This window comes from Pogona vitticeps, chromosome 1 (assembly GCF_051106095.1).
Source record: "Pogona vitticeps strain Pit_001003342236 chromosome 1, PviZW2.1, whole genome shotgun sequence".
In the NCBI taxonomy this organism is placed as follows: Eukaryota; Metazoa; Chordata; class Lepidosauria; order Squamata; family Agamidae; genus Pogona; species Pogona vitticeps.
This window is the reverse complement of record NC_135783.1, coordinates 77,992,350-78,016,722: the sequence shown is the minus strand read 5'-3', so window position 1 is coordinate 78,016,722 and position 24,373 is coordinate 77,992,350. Positions and strand designations below refer to the sequence as shown.

Here is a 24,373-nt window from a genome sequence, read left to right as displayed (position 1 = left end):
TGTGGGCATATGTGTGAAAAATCAGCACAGAGGTCTTTACTGAGCTGTGTTACTGATTTGCCAGTGATTTATACATTCTCCACTGTTGTGCCCTTCCTGAGTCACTTGCATGGTTTGTAGGACGTATCTCAAGCCAAGCCAAATTGGCAGCCATAAATTTCCATCTCTGCTGTCTGTAGCAGCAGTAGGCATTCATTTGTTCTGGCATCCTTGAGCCATCTGCTCCGGGTTGTATACCTTCCACATAACCTCTTTTAATTCACAATGTATGAAAAAATATAAATGTGAGATTAATGAATACCAAGTAAAATATGAGATGCATTCAGTGTCTTGGGCATTTTAATGTGATAGCAAGATCAGACAAGTTGGAAGATATTGTTGCAATTTCCATTATATGTTTTCTATTCTTCCTTCTTAACATTTATTCGATTGTAATGGTAGTGTTTGCCCTCATAATCATAACCATGGATAGATCGTTTCTGGTAGATCAAGTACATTATCTAGATCATTTTATTAATGTTTTATTTAATTCAAGTCTCAAAATCAAACCTCATAGTAGAATTTTGTTTGTTGTGGGAAGTAAATCTCTGTAGAAAGAAGGAGGCACAGAGGGGTAAAAGGAAATTCTCCTTTTATTTTTATTAATTGTTTTTTGTCTGCAGAGAGGATAGGCTGCTGAATAGATTATTTCCAAATATGAAAATATTTGAGAAATGTGAAAAATATGTTGAAGAATCCACATTTTAAACTCACCCAGGCCTAAAAGAAAGCTTTATGTACTTTGTGAAACCTGCTTAATTAATTCCCCAGTACCACAGAGGTCTATTGTTCTAGATCTGTGTGGGCAATATAGGTGCTGGAGCTCTGATTTAAGGGTCTGACTTCCTATTTTGAAGATATAGCAACATATTTAGTAGTAGTAATTGCTTGCTCATTGCTTCTCTCCATTTATAATCAAACCTAATGAAATGTGTACAAAAAATGTAATAAAGTGTATCTTTTAAAATGCAATGAGACAAGACCACAGATGAAACAGAAATATGCAACCACACCTCCATCTGCTTTCCTAGCCCTGGTTCTGCCACACCCCCTCACATCTGCTTCAATATGTCTTTCAACCCTCTGATGCTGCAAATGGAGCTTTAAAGTTGATGGAAAACACATTTCTGTTTTGCCAACAGAAACAATCAATGGGAGTGGCTAATGGATAAAACCTTATGACAGAGATAACAAAGACAGTGAAATTAGAAAATATTCATTTTTCAGTTGAGTAATTACTATTTATTAACATATTTCTTTTGTGGGATTTGTCCCCACTAGGAGCTTAATGGTTGCCATGTACAGCACATTCTTCTGGTTCTTGGAATTCCTGTATCAGTGAAAACAAACTGAGTTTTGACTGTTGACAGTATATGATATACTGTAGTTCCCCTTCCCATTGTTGGTAATGGGGAAATTTGGCCAGATTGCAGCTGAACATGGCATTTCTTTGCTACTACTTTACACTGGCATTCATCTTGAAAACCACTGAGAGTCATTTTAATATTTCCTTTTACCTTGATGGCCAGGTGCATCTGAAGATGCTTTGTACCATATATCTCTGCAGATTCTCAGTCATCCAGGTGAGGTTATTTGGAAATTGAGTCGTAGCAACTGGACTTCGTTCTTATTAGGTTGAAACATTTCATTACTCATCCAAGTAGCTTCTTCAGTCTGAGGAGAGTTGATTGGAGACTCCTGATATATCCTCCATGTTGGTTTCATTTCCCCCTCTTCTGAATAGGACAAAGGACTGGGGGTGAGTGAAAACCCCACTTCTGCAGTCCTTCTCCACTCATTGTCATTGTCATGCTTTGTACCATACGTTCTGTCCTTTGAAAGATCACAGTGAAGCAGGACTGACCTTCAAAAAAAGTTTCTGTAGTCCCAGGAGTCTATTTGGGGATCTCCTGTGGGAATCTATAGGAATGTTTGGGTAGGCTCTGAGCTGTTCTTGGGCAACAAAGAAGAGCAACTGCTTGGCCCAAAAGTCTGTGCATTGTAAGGGCCTGAAAGATGAAGTCATGTGGGAAACTAGTGTAGCTGATCTGAAAGGAATGTGACATCAAGGCAAAGCCAGATCAGGATTATTGCTATGTACAGTCATCTGCACCTGTGAGTGTGGAGGTGGAGATTTGTGAGGCCGTTGGAGGGGCTCAGCAGTGCAAATAAAAGAGTTTACAGGAATTCTCTTTTATTTTCTATCCCACTTCTGCCAATAGCCAGTCATCTAACTGCATGTTATCCAGCCTTTGCAAAACTTGAAAAACTTGTACAAGAAAGCAATTTGAGATTTGCAGCTGATGACCAATTGCTGATGAATAAAATGTCTGATGCAAGTTCTGAGAGGTCAAGGAGGGGAGCAGATGTTTTATTTTCTTTTTAGTGTTTCTTTCTAATGTATCTCCATTACTCCTTACCATTGCTCAATCATTTTCTGCTGTGTTAACTTCTCTGGAATGAAAGCTGTGGCCTGCCTCATTCATTAGCAAAAATGTGCTATCCTCCGTACACCTTATGTTGAATTTTTGTTGCCCCATTTTATGCAAAGACAACATTTCCATAAAAATCAACCTCAAATACCTGTTTCTTGCTTGAAATCTATGACATTCTAGGAGGAAGAACTCCAATTTATTCATATAATAGTTAGATTGGCAGTTTAGAATCATAATGTTGGAAGGTCCAGCCACTGTTTCAAATCTGTATGCAGAGGTATTCCTTATTTCTTGTGTGTTGTGATAACTGGTTAGAACAAGAAGCAGTGGATGTGTCAGTGTAGCACAATAGCGCACCTGCAAACTGAGTCATGGATTTCTTTGGGCAGTAAATCAGATTCCAGTGATACAGCTCTCCTTCATCTGATGGTAAATTTAAAGTATTGATAATAAAAATAAGACTAGTTGAAGAGGATCATTATAAAACCACTACTTCTAGTAGTTAGTTGGAAAGGTTTAGGCCTGAGGTAACCGTAGCGTACCATATCAGCTTCACTTCAGTGTTCATCAATCAGTCTCAATAAGTCATTCTCCTTCAGTGGTGAACACCTTTAATCATGTTCTTACCAAGCAAAATCAACATAGCTCATGTGTATTTAAAGTTGAGAACTGAAATTCTAGTGAGAGACAAAGGAAAGTATCATCTATGTTCTTGTTATGTTTATGTATTGGTTTCCTGGTGGAAGTAAGAAGATCAGAGAGCTTAAATGTTGGACTAGAAACATGAGTGGCAGCAAGTAAGCACAGAAACTTGACAAGTGGCTTAATAAGGTGGTAGACAATAGAATTATTGCAGTAACATGTCTGAATTCTCTTGAAGACAAGAAATACCAGCCAACAAAGTCAAGCAATAACAAAGTATTATCAAAGGTGATTGAACATGAATGGGAGTTTCAGTAGTAGGGACAAAAATAGTTATTTTCTTATGCCATACAGTATTCTGCTTCTCCTGTGCATTGTTTGCGTCAATTATTTTATTAACAATTATAAATCTTACAAAAATGACAATGGCTCAATTTGTTGTTTGCCATGTATTCTCATGCAACTGATTGGACATACTGATATGCTATCCATATTAATCACAAAGAAACACATCTGTCCAAATAATAGAAGTACATTGTCTTGGTTCTGTGAATTTTTCATCAGTTTAAACTGTTCTGAGATAGGGTTAAGTATTCTCAGTGAAAGGTGATCGTTAGAAAACACAGCTACTACCAAGCTGTACATAACCAGAAGATATTCTTTCTTCTAGTTAATATAGACATCCTCTTGCTGCACCAGTGTAAATATGACAAAAACACAGAATATTAGTCTAAAAGTTATTTTTAGATTGGTGTAGTTTATGTTATTAAAGTTTAGATCTGAAACTCTTACTAAATGATAGGGAAAGAATGGATCTCCAGTTACCATAGTGTACAAATGTGTTGCAGCTATGATCTCTATAAGTACTCTATGTTCCACTTGATTGGATTAAATAATGTCCTATAAACCTAAAAAGTTTCATCTGTCTGCTAATCACTGTTGCTCCTTAAAACATTTAGTAGATTGAAACACTGACTTTCATCAATAATTCATAATGAGGCTTAATTCTCTTGATCTATGTTTATTTCAACATTGTCCCCTCCTTGGCCCAGCAGCAAGATCAGAGAACAAATAATAATTAAAATGCTAAAATAAAATATTGCAACATCCTGAAATGGACTTTAGCTTTAAGATCACAGTAAAGTTAGCATTAAACACATACAGTCAGCACAGAGCTGCAGTCTGCCCCAAACCACAGCTCCCACAAACAATCTTTCTAATTTTCCAAATATCAGAATGCCAACATTTAACAAAATAACATTCTTATACAAAAGCAGACTTACAGAAGCATGTATTCATAGATGTCATTAACAATAACAAACAGTAACATCTTTTTTTAAAAAAACAGTAAAACCAAATTTTGTTGATGTATGACTGTGTGTGCCTTCAGTCATGCCTGCCATTCTGCACTTATCTGCATAATGGAGGCAGAAGTGATGAGCATGATGGAGATGACTATGCAGTCTATAGATGAGGCTATTCTAACATTGGGGGGGGGGTTGTTGGAATCTGAACCCTCTTTGGACAACCTTCTGCTTGGAACACTATGCTGACTATGCCAAGGTGATCTTCACTGTTCATTGTGTTTTAGGAAAACATTTTATTTAAGCTTTTGCAAATATCTCTCAAGCCATATTATGAAGAATGTTAAACCTTTGGCACAGTGTTTCATCTTCTAAATGCTGCAGGGTCAAGAAACAGTAAATTATTCTCAGTTGGCTTTAAAGCTAGTGGATATCCAGCAAAGCACAGATGGGTGTGTACCAAGAACACCACTAATCAATGTCAACATGTAACCTCAGACCATACCATGGAAATGTTACACTAACCAAAAGGCAGAAATAAGTATCAGACTATGCAGAGTTATATTGAATCACACTGAACAAGGATAGGCAACACAGATTTTAGTTTGTGGGACTAGCTACACCTGTTATTTGTCGCCATCATCGCCCACTTTCCTGAGTCTTGTGGCATGTGCAAAAACTCAGGAGATAGAGGAGCATTTATGTGTTGGATCTACCATCTATATATTTGTATATATATAAGATTGTATATAAGTGTTTCTCATCTGCCAGTTGGTTTCTTGAAGAAAACTGCAATGGAACATCATTGCTTAGACCTAAAAAAAAAAAATCTAAGTGGGGGTGGGACAGAAAAAAATCTGTAAAATGGAGGGAAAGAAGTATTTTCTCTTCCTAGCATGTCACAGCTTAAAGTATATCTCAGGTGGATCATCCGTTGTACAGATACATGCTATAGGTGCCGCATAATTGAATGTAAAATCAGAACTGCCATTTTAATTTCTTGCGATGTTGTGGAGTTCAGAAGCATAGTGATACTTAGATCCAATTGCTTGCTGCTGCTCGTACTAGGTGAGCCCATCCTTGATTACTTTCAAGAAGTTGCTGCCTGACTACCCAGCTGGCCATTGCTTATCGGCGAGTTCTCCTTCTTTTATGCCCCTGACAGAAGCCCCTTATTACTGGTGGGCAAGCCTTGCTGCTGATCCTTTCTATCTGAGTTCTGCTCAGAATACCCTCATTAATGGTGGAAAGTGATCCTTGTTTTGTAATATCTGTTGCTGAGAAGATTACCAATGTCAGAGAAGGGCCTTCTCCAACTGTGATCCCAAGCTGATCAAACGCCGTCTTCTGACTAAGGACCCTGGGTGCTACTACCTGGACCGAAGGCCCTGTGAGTGAGATGCCATGGAAAGTGCATGGGACAGCCCAGGTACTGTATTCTCTTTGGCTCCGCCCTTCCCTTTTGGGGGCAGGGAGGAGATGCCCAGATTACAGAAGGAAAGAAGCCCTCTCAATTTCTCCATCCTGTTGTTGTAAATAATAAGTCCTGGTCTTTAAAGAAATTAAACAACTGAGAACGCATGTGTAGCAATGTTTTATAAGGTGTCAGCTGGATTTACAAGATACACAAAGTGAAAACCAGAAGCAGTATCAACATAAACACTAGTAATGGGTACATGGCAAAAAGCATAGTGGTTGGTTGGTTGGTTTAAAATATTTTTATCCCGCCTTCCTCCTTAAAAAGGATCAAATACAGTTTACAAAATTGAAAGACAATATTTAAAGCTGAGAACAATGAGTATGAAGAAGCAGCTTAAATCATTAAAAGGCAATAAGTATACAAGAACAATAAGTATACAAATTTTAAAAGGGTTTTTTTAACTTAGGGCTTTATGGGTTAGAAAGCTACATCTTGGATTCAGCCCAGAAGTGGATTGGCAGCCAGTGGAGAGCTGTAACCAGGGAGTGGGGGTGGGGGTGTTACGTGATGCCTGTAACCAGCCCCAGTCAGCAGTCAGCACTTTGGACCTGCTGAAGTTTCCTGACAGTTTCCATCAGCAGCCCCGCATAGAGTGCATTACAGTAATCCAACTGGGAAATAACTAGGGTGTGTGTCACAGTGGCCAGATCAGATATCTCATCCAAGCTCAGAGATGAATCCAGGACCATCCCCCAAGTTGTGCAAATGTTGTTTTCATGGGGAGTGGGGGGAAAAAAACCCATCCAGTACAGGTTGCCTCCCTATACCTTGATCAGCCTTTCAACTCACCGGAAGCACATCTCTCTGGTCTGGATTAAGTTTCAGTTTATTCACTCTCATCCAGTCCCTCGTCCACTTCTACTCTTTACCCTTTTCTGGTGTTTGGCAAAACAATATGCCTTTACTTACACATCCTTCTAGAAGATATTAAGAGTGTGATCCTATATGTAAATACTCAGGAATTAGGTTTTAGTAGGCTTGCTGGATTTTACTCCCAGATATGTAAGTACAGTATAAGATTGTAGGTTGGTGTACTCTCTCCTGTCACCTGAGAAAGGAGGAGATATGCCCCCCTCCATGTGAAAAATCCATCCCTATGGTATCACTCATCCCTATGGTGGTCCTGATCCCAGTGGCAGTGACTTTTTACAATTAAAGTTTCCAGTCCTCCCCCTCCTGAGGCTCCCAAAGGCTTCCCCAGGGCAAAAGGGAGTAACGAGGAGCCTCGGAGTCTGCATGCAGGGATATGAATCTTTTAGTGCATTTAAATTATACTATATTACTGGTGCCCGTATCTGGTTCACACCAGTGTAACTGTGCCAAAAGGATTTTGCCCAATGTCTTCATTTAGCATTTGTCAATAAATATTTTAAATATGAAATAAAATATTGGTTCTAATCTAATGTCTTTCTAAGCCATGTTTTTCTTTCACATGATCTGTAATGTGCACACCAGGAAAGATACTTAAGGGGTTGTATAGAGTTTGTGTTGATACTAATCAAAAGAAAAATATATTAGAAGAAAATGCCAGTACTAACAACTACCCCTAGTTGCAATAAAGAGCCCTCTGGTTTGCGAACTAGAATTGCTGATGGTTGTTGGATCCCTTTGTTTTACCATAGGCATCTAGTGATATAATGAGCAAGTGGTGCTTATAAATAATTTCAGAATTGTGTCTGGACTGCCATTATTGTCAAAGCATACTTCTGAATCAAAGTGTAGAAAATATACCAGTGAAGTGCATGTTTGTCATGCCAGCTGTGGCCTCAGAGCTGGTGCTGGCTGACCATCTGTTGTCGCTTGGAATCTTCATCTGTCAAATGGGGAAACAACATTGTTTCCTAACTTCATAAGAGAATTACAGGAAAACAAGAATTGGACAACAGATCAGAAGCATTTGTGCATTCAGAACTTCACTCCCTCCCCCCAAATTTTTTTGCACCTTACGTGTTTGTATAGCTATCAGTAGGTGCTGATGCATACAGATCAGTAGTGTCAAGTATGGAAAAAGAGTTGAGGAAAAACTGCTCTTAGAAAATGCATTTATGTTGATGTGCTTGGCTCATAAGAGATTACATAATGTCTCAAGTATATTCTGACAACAGACAAAGGGAGGAAGAGTTAATAATGAGTTTTTAATTCTTTATCCTAATATTCTATATAGTGTTACTTACTGCTATACAGATATACATGCGGATATAAAGATGGATCGTTTTACATGGAGCCAATTGTAGCAGATATTGTCACCCTTCCAAAATCTGCCTGTGTACATATCTGCTCTTAATTACCCTCAAAGCACACAGAGAGTCTCCTGTGCTAATCTTGTCCAACTTTGAAGCCACATAGCTCATGCATGAGGCTGTCAGGCATGAGTAGTTGCAGATGTCAGTGCACCAATGGCAGGAAGCCAAGAAGATGGATTAAGGCTTATTGGGGGGGGGGGGGAGAGATGCCAGAACATCTGAGACACAAGCATTGCAGCACCTCCTAAGGAAAATGGGCCTTGACAAGAAATCGATAACCTCTTGGAGGCAATTGGCTTCTAAAATATTTTTTATTAATTATGCTGGAGCACGTTTGGCAATGTAGTTTGATCCAGCATTAGCTTAATGCTTTTTGCATGAGGCAGTATTGTAACCACACTCATAAGGCAAACATGATGGTATGAATCAAGTTTTAAAAAGATTCAGGGCATAGATTTTAGAATGTCACTACAGCAGGCTTAATTGCATATTGGTGCTTGTAGAACTTTACTGATCAATCAAAATAATGTAACATAAACAATGGCAAATTAATATAATATAGGTTTGTTGGTCTTTAGAGTGAAGAATGCTGTAATACATCAGAAAAGAGCATAAGAAGTCATGCCAGATCAGGCCAAAGTCTTTTCTAGTCCAGCACTCTGTTCCTATAATGGCCAACCATACTTAGGAAATTGGCTGGGTCAGACTGGGATGCATGCCCACAAAAACTAAGATCAAAAACCTTTTGAGTTTTTACACTAGGACAATACAATTTATGTGAATCTCTGTGGCAAACTAAGGCAAGTTAAGAAGTTGGTGTAGGCATTTGCTGCTGCAACTCATATGACTCGGAGCTCAATAACAAATGCCTACACTAAACCACTGTCTATTATTTTCTTTAAGTCACGGAAGTTGGGTGAAGTGCCAGATGATTGTAGGAGGGCTAATGTTGTCCCTATCTTCAAAAAGGGCAAAAGGGAGGAATCCAGATACTACAGACCAGTCAGTCTAATGTCAACACCAGGGAAAATTCTAGAGCAGATTATAAAGCAATCATTCTACAACCAACTTGAAAACAGTGCAGTAATAACTGAAAGTCAATATAGATTTATCGAGAACAGATCCTGCCAGACTAATCTTAACTCATTTTTTGACCATGTAACCTCACTGGTAGACAGTGGGAATGCTGTGACATAACATATCTTGACTTCCGCAAAGTTTTTGACAAAGTGCCCCATGATATTCTGATCAGCAGAACAGTATGTTCTTCCTTGTCTTCAAGGTACTTGAAATACAATTGTTTTCCCCTTCCACTGCATCCTCACAAGAGGTTGTTTACACTTGGATAGAAAGACTAATCCTGGATTCATCCAGTGAACTTCATGGTTATTCCCAGTCCTAGTCTGTTCAGACACCTGCACTTTGATTTCTGGGTGTGCTCCGTTCTCCACTTCTCTAGATCCTAGCTATCCTTCCCCATTCCCCTCTGTTCTCAGCATCACATTTGGATGTTTTAGCAAAGACAGATGATATATATATATATGTCAGTTTTCTGCAGCCTCCATTTCGTGGAGATTTGTGGATACCCTTTAAAATGGCTAGAAGTTGTACATCAACAGCAATTGCTGGTTTGTGTCTGTGGCCACAATTACTGCTAGACCATATGATATAATTATGTCATTTTTTAAAAAGCTGCATAGAGAAGAGAACAAGGAAGTGATTTACAATCTTTTTGGGATGGCGGACTGTGAGCATGACACACCCCTGCATGAGCACGACACGCCCCCGTGAGCATGACATCCCCCCCGTGAGCACGACACGCCCACCAGGCGGGGGGCAGAGATCTGTCTCCGCAGTCCAGTTTTGGCAAATCCGCAGACAGGTACCGGGCCATGAACTGGGGTTTAGGGACCCCTGATTTACAATTTAACTCTGGTTAACTCAGTTTTAGTGTATTCTGTAAAACCCTAACCTTGTGGAAGAGAGGTTGCATTTTCAAAGGATGCCCACAAAGTATGTATACGTTGCTGAAACAGCGACATCTGCGTTGGCTTGGGCATGTCATGAGAATGGCTGACGGTCAGATTCCAAAAGATCTCCTGTATGGAGAATTAGTGCAGGGAAATCAACCCAGAGGGAGACCACAGCTGTGATACAAGGGTATCTGCAAGGGGGATCTGAAGGCCTTAGGAATGGACCTCAACAGATGGGAAAGCTTGACATCTGAGCGTTCAGCCTGGAGGCAGGCAGTGCATCATGGCCTCGCCCAATTTGAAGAGGCACTTTTTCAGCAGGCCGAGGCAAAGAAGCAGCCCTGGAGCCAGCAAAATCAGAGAGCTCAACAGGGTAGAGATTGTATTTGTCTTCAGTGTGGAAGGGATTGTCACTCTCAAATTGGCCTTCCCAGCCATATTAGACGCTGTTCCAAGTCCTCTATACAGAGCATGTTACCATAGTCTCTCGAGACTGAAGGATGCCTAATCAATCAATCAACTCATGTACCTGTGATGCTCTTCCTAAGTCCCTTTTTAAAAACTGGTGGCACATTCAGCACTTCCAGTTTTATGGTACAGAAGCTGATATCTTATTATTACTGTACAACACAAAATATTTAATGATATATCTTAGTGCTGGATTTTTAAAATGAGAAAATATTATTTAAAATCATGTATTGACTTTTGTTGTTGTTTAGTCATTAAGTCGTGTCCGACTCTTCGTGACCCCAAAGACCAGAGCACGCCAGGCCCTCCTGTCTTCCATTGCCTCATGGAGTTGGGTCAAATTCATTTTGGTAGCTTCAGTGACACTGTCAAACCATCTCGTTCTCTGTCGTCCCCTTCTCTTGCTTTCACACTTTCCAAACATCAGGGCCTTTTCCAGGGAGTCTTCTCTTCTCATGAGATGGCCAAAGTATTAGAGCCTCAGCTTCAGGATCTGTCCTTCCAGTGAGCACTCAAGGTTCATTTCCTTCAAAATGGATAGGTTTGTTCTCTTTGCAGTCCAGGGGACTCTCAAGAGTCTCCTCCAGCACCATAATTCAAAAGCATCAGTTCTTCGGTGGTCAGCTTTCTTTATGATCCAGCTCTCACTTCCATACATCACCACTGGGAAAACCATAGATTTGACTATGCAGACCTTTGTCTGCAAGGTGATCTCTCTGCTTTTTAAGATGTTGTCTAGGTTTGTCATTGCTTTCCTCCCAAGAAGCAGGTGTCTTTTAATTTCGTGGCTGCTGTCACCATCTGCAGTGATCATGGAGCCCCAGGAAATAAAATCTCTCACTGCCTCTATATCTTCCCCTTCTATTTGCCATGAGGTGATGGGACCAGTGGCCATGATCTTTTTTTTTTTTTATGTTGAGTTTCAGACCATTTTTGCGCTCTCCTCTTTCACCCTCATTAAGAGGTTCTTTAATTCCTCCTCACTTTCTGCCATCAGAGTGGTATCATCTGCGTATCGGAGGTTGTCGATATTTCTTCTGGCAATCTTAATTCTGGCTTGGCATTCATCCAGTCAAGCCTTTCATTCTCCAGGATATCTGGCTCAAGGTCAGCAACCACAGTATCTGGGTTGTCCAAGACATCCAGATCTTTCTGGTATAATTCCTCTATTCTTGCCACTTTGATGTCTTCTGCTTCTGTGAGGTCCCTGCCATTTTTCTCCTTTATTATGTCCATCTTTGCACAAAATGTTCCTTTAATATCATCAGTTTTCTTGAACAGATCTCTGGTTTTTCCCTTTCTATTATTTTCCTCTATATCAGCACTGTTCATTTAAGAAGGCCCTCTTGTCTCTCCTTGCTATTCTTTGGAAATCTGCATTCAATTTTCTGTAACTTTCCCTATCTCCCTTGCATTTTGTCTCCCTTCTTTTCTCTGCTATTTATAAGGCCTCATTGGATAGCCTCTTTGCTTTCTTGCATTTCCTTTTCTTTGGGATGGTTTTTGTTGCTTGCTCCTGTACAATGTTACAGGCCTCCACCCGTAGTTCCTAAGGCACTCTGTCTTTGCTGGCTGTATTGAACCTCTCCATCTTTGGCTGCAGAGAATAATTCTTCATAGAACTGGTCAATTTCAATGTCCTCAGCACTGGTGATTGGTGCGTAAACATGGATTATTGTGATGTTGAAACGTCTGCCTTGGATTCATATTGAAATCATTCTATCATTTTTGAGATTATATCCCAGTATAGCTTTTCCCACTCTTTTGTTGAACTATGAGGGCTACTCATAGTAGATATGACAATCATCTGAACTGAATTCACCCATTCTCATCCATTTTAGTTCACTGACGCCAAGGATGTCAATGTTTATTCTTGCCGTCTCCTGTTTGACCACATCCAAGGTTCATAGATCTTACATTCCAGGTTCCTCTGTGTTATTTTTCTTTGCAGCATCAGACTTTCCTTTCACTTCTAGGCACGTCCATAGCTGAGCGTCCTTTCGGCTTTGGCCCAACCACTTCATTAGCTCTGGAGCTACTTGTCCTTGTCCTCCACTCTTCCTCAGTAGCATATTGGATGCCTTCCGACCTGAGAGGCTCATCTTCCAGCATATATCTTTTTAGCCTTCTGTTTCTGTCCATGGAGTTTTCTTGGCAAAGATGCTGGAGTGGCTTGCCATTTCCTGCTCCAGGTGGATCGTGTTTAGTCAGAACGCTCCAATATGACCTGTCTGTCTTGGATGTCCCTGCACGACATAGCCCATAGCTTCTCTGAATTACTCAAGCCCCCTTTGCCGCGACGAGGTAGCAATCCATGAAGGAGTGTATTGCCTTAGATATCTTTTTTAAAAGAATCAAGATTGTTATTAGTATTTATAACAAGAAATCCACATTTTACTTGCAGAGGTGTGTTTGGTTTTGGTTCTTCTTGCAGCTTAAGAAACAAACCTCAGTTAAACTCATATTACCAGTTGAAGTGCATATAGGCAGCTGTGTGGCATACTTTGTGGCCCATCTCCAGAGGTCTTTCATGCAGTGCCCTCGCTGTTGTGCACAAGGCTCTCTTTGCAAAGAGATAAGATTACGTTTCCAAAATGCAAAAAAAAAAAAAAAAAAAACAAATGCAGTTCTTCTTTCATGGCTGCCCTAGCAACAGCACTCAAGAATACTATTTTTCCTTTTCCACATAAGTACTATCCATAGCAACTTCACAGGAAAGGTGCCAATGACTATACTGGAGCAAAACAAAACAAAATTATCACAAAGCACAGTACTGCTCACCCCACCCCCAAATTCAGCCTTGTCACAAGAAGTAATGTTATCTCTGAAGTGGTAGTTTTTATGCCTTAGCCTCATTGCTTTCAGGTCCAGGGGCATCAGGAAGTTACTATTGAACTGAAGAGACACTTAGAAATAGTTTGGCAGAATTCATGGGTCTTCAAAACAATAGTTAAGCAGTGCTTACTTAGTGTCCTCCAGTCCATCTAGTACTGTACTACTAATACATTAGCTCTGGAGCTACTTGTACTTGTCCTCCACTCTTCCTCAGTAGCATATTGGATGCCTTCCGACCTGAGGGGCTCATCTTCCAGCATATATCTTTTTAGCCTTTTGTTTCTGTCCATGGAATTTTCTTGGCAAAGAAAATTTGACAGGAGTGATTGGCCATTATCCTGTTCAACATTTACACTCATGGGTAGCTCCAACGGTGGAAGCTGCCACAGTGCTCTGATGAGCTACTACCCATGAATGACCAGCCACCTTATCAGATCACTGTTGCAGCTTCCACAACAGGAGTTCATTTTTTTTAAAAAAAATCTTTTTTAAAAAATTTTATTTATAAAATCCATCCATGCTTATTTAACATCGTGTCACCTGGGTTCAGCTTATAATCATTTGTTAACACAACTACAATACATATTAAGCTCTTAATCTATACAATGTGCTTCTAACCATTGATAAAACAAGTTCCATGTTTGATAATATTCTGCATCTTCCTTCCTTTGATTGTCAGTGTCAGTCTACCTATTTTGATGAAGTCCAATATCTTTTTAATTATTTCTTGATCTCTAGGTGTTTCTTCATTTTTCCAGTATTGTGTGAATATGATCCTTGAAGCTGTTAAAATATGCAATTTAAATATACATTTTGTTTATCACCACTTTCTGGTATCATACCTAATAGAAAGAGTTGTGGCTTAAAATCTACATGTTTCTGATTATTTTAACAAGCCATACATGATTTTTTTTTCCAAACAGGAGTTCTGTGCATGTGAACATTGAACAGGATACTGGCTGTTAAATGAGTATGGGACAGATTTGCTCCAAAGAGGTTAAAAACTGTTTATAGTACTGGGGATTTTGTGAGTCATTATATACCATGTGAAGCTGGGTTAAGAGGCATAGATACTGACATTTGTTGGCAGGGATTAATCTCTCTTGAAGGAACCCATTTGGTTTGGGGGTGGTTTTGTTTTGTCAACATTCTCAGGTTTGTAAACTAATTCTAATATACTTTCCAACCTAGGAAGGTAAGATCAACTGGATGGCAGCTTTGCTAGAAAGGGGAGATCTCATGCTTTTAAAAAACTATTTTAAATCTTCTGCTCTTTCCATTCTGTTTAATAGCATTATTGATGTTAGCCCACTAATATTTTGTTTAAATAACAAATATTATACTTAAATTACAAGTGTGAGTCAGTTTTTAAAATGGACATAGATTTAATTGTACTGATTGGATTTTTCATTTATGTGTCACTAAGAATGCTGTACTGGGACACAATCTCAAAAATGACAGAATGATTTCAATATGAATCCAAGGCAGACCTTTCAACATCAAGTAATCCAAGTTTATGCACCAACCACCGATGCTGAAGAGGCTGAAATTGACCAATTCTATGAAGACATAGAACACCTTCTAGAACTGACACCAAAGAAAGATGTTCTTGTCATCATAGGGGATTGGAATGCTAAAGTAGGGAGTCAAGAGATAAATGGAACAACAGGTAAATTTGGCCTTGGAGTTCAAAACGAAGCAGGACAAAGGCTAATAGAGCTTTGCCAAGAGAACAAGCTGATCATCACAAACATTCTTTTCCAACAACACAAGAGGCAACTCTACACATGGAAGTCACCAGATGGGCAGTACCGAAATCAGATTGATTATATTCTCTGCAGCCAACGATGGAGAAGCTCTATACAGTCAGCAAAAACAAGACCTGGAGATGATTGTGGCTCTAATCATCAGCTTCTTATAGCAAAACCCAAGCTCAAACTGAAGAAAGTAGGAAAAACCACTGGACTAATGAGGTATAATCTAAACCAAGTCCCTTATGAAAACACAGTGGAATTGAAGAACAGATTTAAGGAACTAGATTTGGTGGACAGAGTGCCAGAAGAACTATGGATGGAGGCTCCTAACATTGTACAAGAGGCAGCAACAAAAACCATCCCAAAGAAAAGGAAATGCAAGAAAGCAAAGAGGCTGTCCAACGAGGACTTAGAAATAGCAGAGAAGAGAAGGGAGACAAAATGCAAGGAGAGAGGGAAAGTTACAGAAAATTGAATGCAGATTTCCAGAGAATAGCAAGGAGAGACAAGAGGGCCTTCTCAAATGAACAGTGCAAAGATATACAGGAAAATAAAAGAAAGGGAAAAAACAGAGATCTGTTCAAGAAAACTGGAGATATTAAAGGAACATTTTGTGATAAGATGGACATAATAAAGAAGAAAAATGGCAGGGACCTCACAGAAGCAGAAGACATCAAGAAGAGGTGGCAAGAATACACAAAGGAATTATGCTAGAATGATCTGGATGTCTCAGACAACCCAGATACTGTGGTTGCTGACCTTGAGCCAGATATCCTGGAGAGTGAAGTCAAGTGGGCCTTAGAAAGCATGGCTAACAACAAGGCCAGTGGAGGTGATGGCATTCCTGCTGAACTATTTAAAATCTTAAAAGATGAATGCTATTAAGGTGCTATACTCAATATGCCAGCAAGTTTGGAAAACTCAGCAGTGGTCAGAGGATTGGAAAAGATCAGTCTACATCCCAGTCCCAAAGAAGGGCAGTGCCAAAGAATGCTCAAACTATCATACAATTGCACTTATTTCACACGCTAGCAAGGTTATGCTCAAAATCCTACAAGGTAGGCTCCAGAAGTATGTGGATTGAGAACTCCCAGAAGTACAAGCTGGATTTTGAAGCGGCAGAGGAACTAGAGACCAAATTGCTAACATGCGCTCTATAATGGAAAAAGCCAGAGAATTCCAGAAAAACATCTACTTCTGCTTCATTGACTATGCAAAAGCCTTTGACTATGTGGAACAAAACAAACTATGGCAAGTTCTTAAAGAAATTGGACTGCCTGACCACCTTATCTCCTGAGAAATCTATATGTAGGACAGGAAGCAAGAGTTAGAACTGGATATGGAACAACTGATTGGTTTAAAATTGGAAAAGGAGTATAACAAGGCTGTATATTGTCTCCCTGCTTATTTAACTTATATGCAGAATACATCATGCGAAAGGCTGGACCAGATGAATCCCAAGCCAGAATTAAGATTGCCAGAAGTATCAACAACCTCAGATATGCAGGTGATACCACTCTGATGGCAGAAAGTGAGGAGGAATTAAAGAACCTCTAAATGAGGGTGAAAGAGGAGAGTGCAAAAAATGGTCTGAAGCTCAACATCAAAAAAAAAAAAGATCATGGCCACTGGTCCCATCACCTTCTGACAAATAGAAGGGTAAGATATGGAGGCAGTGAGAGATTTTACTTCCTTGGGCTCCATGATCACTGCAGATGGTGACAGCAGTCACAAAATTAAAAGACACCTGCTTCTTGGGAGGAAAACGATGACAAACCTAATTAGCATCTTAATAAGCAGAGACATCATCTTGCAGACAAAGGTCCACATAGTCAAATCTAAGGTTTTCCCAATAGTGATGTATGGAAGTGAGAACTGGACCATAAAGAAGGCTGATGCGTTTGAACTGTGGTGCTGGAAAAGACTCTTGAGAGTCCCCTGGACTGCAAAAAGAACAAACCTATCCATTTTGAAGGAAATGAACCTTGAGTGCTCACTGGAAGGACAGATCCTGAAACTGAGGCTACAATAGTTCAGTCATCTCATGAGAAGAGAAGACTTCCTGAAAAAGAAGGAAAATTGTAACATTGTTGTAATATTACTATTGTTTTATTTTATTTGTTGTGAGCCACCCAGAGTAAGCATTGTCTAGATCAGTGGCATATACGTCTAATAAATAAAATTAAAAATTAAAAAAAAAGACCCTGATGTTGGGAAAGAGTGAAGGCAAGAGAGAAGGGGATGACGGAGAATGAGATGGTTGGGCAATGTCACTGAAGCTATAAACATGTATTTGACCCAACTCCAGGAGGCAATGGAGGACAGGAGGGCCTGGCGTGCTCTGGTCCATGGGGTCACGAAGAGTCGGACACAACTTAATGACAAGCAACAACAACAAACAGTGCTAAAGGAATATGTGAAAGTAATATAAATACCCTCTTACCACCTTGGCAGGGTGTCTGCTCTTGTGAAGGATTGAACGTGTAGTTTATCATATGAAAGAGGCTCCTTTTTAATTTTCAATCAAATGACTGTTTTATTTGTGTTTAAACATTACTGTAGTTCTGAAGAGACAGTGGTGAACATTCACCTTCAGTCCTTTGCTGTAATTGTAGCAGTCAACTCTCCATCTCTAATGAATGGTCTCTCCGAGTCCAAAAAAAAGGCATCACAGAATATACAGTGTATGTGTGTTCATATAAAACAACAATTTCAGTTGGTTAAACTTGTTTTCTTAGAAGCATGAAGAATGGGTAACTGTGAGAAAAATAGATGGCACATGTTGGAATATGGGCACCAGTCAAGCAGTTATCTGCATATGTGGTAGCTATGCTTAAAGATCCAGCTAGTGCCAGCCTTACATAAGGTTCTTCTTCTTCTTCTTCTTCTTCTTCTTCTTCTTCTTCTTCTTCTTCTTCTTCTTCTTCTTCTTCTTCTTCTTCTTCTTCTTCTTCTTCTTCTTCTTCTTCTTCTTCTTCTTCTTCTTCTTCGTCCTGGTCTGATGTTCAGACACCTATACTTAAATTTCTGGGTGTGCTCCGTTCTCCACTTCTCTAGATCCTAGCTATCCTTCCCCATTCCCTTCTGTTCTCAGCATCACATCTGGATGTTTTAGCAAAGACAGATGATATATCTGCTAGTTTTTAGCAGCCTCCATTTTGTGGAGATTTGTGGATGCCCCTTTAAAATGGCTAGCAGTTGTACAGCAATAGCAATCGCTGGTTTGTGTCCATGGCCACAATTACCGACCATATGATATAATTTATATGTTGTTTCATGTTTTTTAAAAAGCTGCATAGAGAAGAAAGCAAGGAAGTGATTTACAATGTAACTCTGGTTAACTCAGATTTAGTGTATTCTGTGCAACCCTAACCTTGCGGAAGAGAAGAGGTTGCATTTTCAAAGGATGTGTTACTAAATGCCCACAAAGCATTAACCTCCTATATTGATTTTTTTTTCTTACCTCTTGTTTCCAAGTTATTGTCATAGCACCTCTGGTCCTTCCTTAGATAATATAATGCTAGCACCCATGAACTATACAATAATAATTAATGAAGTGCTTGTGGCTGCTTTAGAGTGCATCCTGTCTGTCAGATAATGGTAATAACCCACCATGAGTGCTACAGCAGGAGTCTCTGTCCTGGGGTGGGGGTGGGGTGGGGCAGGAGTGAGATTCACTCATGGATTACCATTAACAAGACACTAATTTTTGTTTCATTTCATGGTTATAGTAGAACAAAATCTCATCCTTCCCAAGGAAACATGCGTATTTTCCTCTCATTAGAGTTTTGGTATCTTGCAAGATTGATTGATTAATGTTTTTATTCCATCTTTCTCCTTAAAAAGACAATATTTAAAGCTAGAATCAATAAGGAAGCAAATACTAAAAAGGATCAAACAAATAGTAAAACGAATTTTTAAAAATGGTCACACTAAAAAAACAGTAAACAAAAGCAACACCAAAATACATTCAAAGCGGTAAGGCACAACAGTACATTTAAAAATTCCACTCAGGCAGCCAGTGACTAAGGGAAAGCTTGCCTGAAGAGAAAGGTGCTTGTCTGCTTGCATAAAGACAACAAAGATGTGGCCTAGAAGGATGTTGGATGTTAAAGTTAAGCACCTCAAGGGCTTCAGTCCTGGACATGAAGTGGAGAGCAACTCCCACATCTGTGTGATGTAGAGCAGTGGTTCTTAACCTTGGGTAACCCAGGTGTTCTTGGACTGCAAATTCCAGAAGCCCCAACCAGCATAGCTGGTGGCGAAGGCTTCTGGGAATTGCAGTCCAAGAACACCTGGATTACCCAAGGTTAAGAACTACTGATGTAGAGGATAGAGGGATGAACTAGGACTCAGGAGATCTGGGTTTGAATTCCTGCCTGGCCATGGGAACTCACTAGGAGGTGGAACTGATGAAACCACTCCTTAAATATCTCGCTTACCTTGAAAGCCCTATTAGGGATGCTATAGAAAGCCCTACTGAACACAGTTAAACTTAAGTTCTGAGAATTGATCGATAGATCTGAGAAAACATAGAATTTGTATTCGCAAAGGCTTTCACGGCCGGGATCTAATGGTTGTTGTGGGTTTTTCGGGCTCTTTGGCCGTGTTCTGAAGGTTGTTCTTCCTAACGTTTCACCAGTCTTTGTGGCCGGCATCTTCAGAGGACAGCACAAAACATAGAATTGTATTTTCATCCTGTTAACTTCACTGCACTTGTTCTCCCCTAGCCCTGAAATCAAAGTTGGCTGGAAATGTAGCCATCTTGTGCTTACTATTGCTAAATATCCTGGAAATATTGGTTATTAGTACAATTGTTACTGATGCCTATATGGAAACATCCTTGTATGGACTGTTATCCACATTCATTCGTTTGTTTGTTTTCATTCTAGCATACAACCGTTTTGCCTTTTATATTAATTGAGATGAGAACAACACATCATGAATATCCTAGCAAGATGTCTGGATTGGTTGCTGTATGCACCTTTTCTGTCAGCTACATATTATGGTAAGGGTTACATTTTTATTTTGTATAAATAGATAAATTTATAAATTTATAGATCACTAGGAAAATCATCATACAATATCCATGCTTTCGTGAATGAGGAGCACTTTGTCAGGTGTGTGTACCAGGGTGAATTTATTTATTTATTTATTTATTTATTTATTTATTTTTATTTATTTATTTATTTATTTATTTATTTATTGTCATTTATTGTCATTTATTGTCATTGTAAGTATATACACAGTATACCCATACAACGAAATTCACAGACACCCAGAGACCAGACACATGCACAAACATAAAATTCCCCATTTGCTTAAAGTCCAGAAGTTTTTGGCAAGAGGGATTTCACTAGGCACCTCTTTCTTAGTCAGGAAGGATGCAGGCTGCATTAGAGCTGTTGTTTTAAAGTTATAGTTGAGGCAGCTGTGGATTGGAGATCACACCACCTCAGTTCTTGAAACAAAGAGGCACATGCCATGCAAACACACACCCCTTCCCATTTGGCCTTTATTTGAAATGGACATATCCCTGCTTGGCTGGGGGGGGACATACAGAGAAAACCCAAGTCCTCCATCTGGGGAATTGGAGTGATAATTTAGTAAACTCACTAGGTTTAGCCTATTAAAATACTATTACCTAATGGTTGCAGTCCTGTTCCAATGATGTTTCTTCTTGTTGGTATGAAGGTGGGGCTGCTGTTTCTTGTCATCCTTGTAATTCCATTGAAATAAAAGGGAGCCTTGTGGTCCATACAAAATACTAATTCAAGAGTACATTGTATCTTTATAGATCACCAAAAAATCATCATACAACCTGTGAGTTTTTATGGATCAGGACCACTTTGTCAAGCAGCTGTAGGTTGGATATCACAACCCAGTTTTTCAAACAAAGAGTCATAGGCCATGCACACATACACCTTCCCATTTGGACTTTATTTGAAACGGGCATGTCTGCTTGGCTGGAGGGGGTGTGTGGTGACATAGAAAACCTGAGTCCTCCATCTGGGAATTGTGGTGATAATTTAGTAAACTCACAAGGTCAGATCATCTATTTTGTGAGAGATGTAATCACTAAAGTAAGTCACCTTTACCTTGTGTCTTAAGATGATTTTGTTTTGAGGGAAAGTATGTCAGACTTTACACAATAGGAATATAAACAGTAATATTTATGCTTCTTACTATTTGTGGGAGTTTGTGCCTATGTCTTTTGCTTTTCATCCCAGTAAGGCTCCCAGAGATGCTTGTTTTGATGTGAAAACATGGGGGCCTAGTTGTCTGAAGGATCATATTTTCCTTGAGTTCTGATGTACTCCTGAAAACTGACACAAGCACCCTTCTTACCATGAGTAGAATCCTATAGGCAGCTGGAATTCCTTGGAAGCCTGGGAACAGTTGTCCTTTTTTGTGTGTATCAGTGAACTGATGCTTTGTCTGGGTTAACAAATTGACCCTTGGAAGCTAAAAACTGAAAAAGTAAGCACCATTTCAATTTTCTGTCACCATGATAAATGTGAAAAACCTGATATAAAAAGAAAAGTTACTACATAATTCCACGACAAAATAAAACCAGCATTCAGATGTAGGCAATACCTTCATTAGGAACAGCTAAAATTCCATAAACATGTGCCGCCTTTTGATTTCTCCAAAGTTTCTTCAGATTATCAGGCTAGGTGATATTTAAAATCAGCATGGGAGAGAAGAAGCAGTGAAGTAAAAAAGATGTGGCCAGCTGTTGTTTTGGCCTGCTGTTAAACCCCACATCTGTGAAATATTTTTCACTTTTGTGAAACATCTTGAATATTCAACTTCAAGTATATTTTTGCCACCTTGACTGAAGGTTCAGTTCTGAGTTTTCCATCCTTCTAGGCATACTTAGCACTAAACACTCTACTTTCTTCTAAAGCCAACAAATAGCAACTCAGCAAAATGGCTCCAGCTTTGCACTCTAAAGTGTACCTTAATGCATGTTCTCTTGTGCTTATCTAATAATGAGGTTGGACAAGAATTACATTGTTGAAGGCATTCATTAGAGTTAATAACAAGTAATCTTGTATGGAAGCTTTATGCCTCTGGTTGATCAGCCCATTATTGTTCAGTATTGAGTTAGCATGTATTCAGGGAGGAATGAGCTCCTTAGCAAAGGCCATCAGGTAATGTTTCCATGGTAGCAGTGCTACTTTTCCTACTCACATTCGTAATATAGACAATGGCAGGAATATTTCTAGTGCTGCTGCTTTAGGAGTGAGGATGGATAGTATGAGTAATTCCAATGTAGTAAGCAAGATTGAGTTCTGTGTCTTTAATGAGATCAACCCAGCTACGGCATAGGTGGTTCTGAACACTATCCATGAAGGTGCATTCACCTCCATTCTGTCTTTCACAATTAAAGTCTAGTAATAGCTTTCCATTTAGTTGCAGAAATCAGCCATCTAAGACCTGATCCTGGATGAGCCCAAAAAACCTACAAAAACCATTAGATCCTGGACATGAAAGCCTTCGCGAATACATATATCAGACATGTTTTTCTTACAAGGATTTGCTCAGCACCTATTTTTTTAGAGCCCCTGCCCCATCCACTTTAAAAGGATGGAAGTGGTTCAATGTTTGTAACAATGGCCGGACAGTGAACAGGAGAGTGCGCTAGGAGAATGATTTTGTGATTGATACAACAACCTGGCCAGTCAGTGCTCTGCACATCCATTTTCTTCTAAACCAGAAAACCCCGCCCCGCCCCAAGAGCCCAATCCTAATAAACAAGCATCTCAGCAATAATAAGAGTGCATACTCACCATTGAATGCAGCCCTCTGTACGTATCATAAGTAAATATTTGTCTTTTGTGACCTTTTGTTTATCCTTCATCTCCAAGATTCTAGCCAGTGTTATTATTACTTTCTAACATGAGCCAAAGAAAGATTTCCAGGAATATATACAGTTCAAGGTACCTACGGCAATTTTTTTGCTTCTACTTCCAGTTGTCTTTCTAATCAAAACCTCCTGAATTTTACCAAATAAAACATTAGCTATTCACCTGTCTTCGGACAAAACGCTGGCTCTATGGCGTGGAAACGGGGATGAGCACCGCCCCCTAGAGTCGAAGACGACTGGACAAAAATTGTCAAGGGGAACCTTTACCTTTACCTATTCACCTGATGAAGTGGGCTTTAGTACATGAAAGCTTATACAACAACCACAGCACAATTCTATTTATATCTACTCACACTCTGACCTCAGTGGGGCTTACTCATTGGTAAGTATGTGTAGAATGGTAGCCTAGGTTTCTTAGTCTTTAGGATGTTGTAAGTCCCTCCCTCTCCCCACCTTATCGAAACAAGTTAAATTGTAGAGCCCTCTGAAATTAAAACATGTACATCTTGACTATGTTTCTATTATTCATGTTCATTTCCCTTCAGGCATCATAGTCATAAATAAATTAAGTTTTCTTTAACCACACTAGTGATAGAATCTCCTGTTCTTACATAAGGCATCAATAATTTGAAAGTGAGACTGGCAAAAAACACAAATAGGAAATAGCAGGCACTTTCCCTCAGTTTTATATCTGAGTGTGTATAGTATGGTCAGAGTCCAGGCTGTTTCCAAAAATTGCAGTTCCAGTTACAAGCTATAGAAGAATTTCCTGGATCTATGTCATGTTTAGAGCAGTCTGGCATGTTCCAGATGCATTGCATTAGAAGTTTAGCATACGTTGAAGGCACCAGGTTGGAGGAAAGCAACATACACTGTACTGTTTTCTTCCCTGTGAGTCTCTGCATTTGTTTAGTGCATCTGCTTCCAAGCCTGTGCCTTCTGAAGATGGGCTTGCAGCTACAAGGAATGGCTTTATCTGTCATGGTACCTTTCTGGAATCTGCTTCCTGAGAGCGGCTGCTCAATTTATGATAAGGCTTTTTTCAACCAAAAAAATTGTAAGGATTTTGTAGCTAAAATCGCTAAGCAAATTTATTACTGCCCTGGTATTCCTCATGCTATGTTCTGAAAGCACATTCTGTTAAAAAAATACTGATTTTAAAAAGGGATATATGATGTAGGGAATATATGTACTGAGCCCCTCTTTTTAAGAAGGATACTAATAATCGGAACCTGTTTTGAAGGGCATCCAGGATGCTGAGGAGTCTAGAGGCCAAGTTCCAAGAGGAATCGTTGAAATAGCTTGATGTGCCAATCCTGGAGAAGAT

General features: G+C 39.5%; 1 protein-coding gene across 2 annotated transcripts in view; it reads left to right on the top strand.

Annotated features, from left to right (window-relative positions):
* Positions 1-24,373, top strand: part of AIG1 (androgen induced 1) — a 118,791-nt gene that overhangs the window by 86,184 nt on the left and 8,234 nt on the right. The window contains exons 4-5 of one of the 2 annotated variants that reach the window (XR_012085682.2): positions 20,066-20,181; positions 23,154-23,428. Coding sequence is in view for 1 of the 2 variants with exons in the window: in XM_020813466.3 (XP_020669125.3) it covers positions 20,066-20,181 (116 nt within the window). In the remaining variant the exon portion in view is untranslated. The remainder of the gene's footprint in view (positions 1-20,065; positions 20,182-23,153; positions 23,429-24,373) is intronic. The other variant, XM_020813466.3, reaches the window with a different exon arrangement.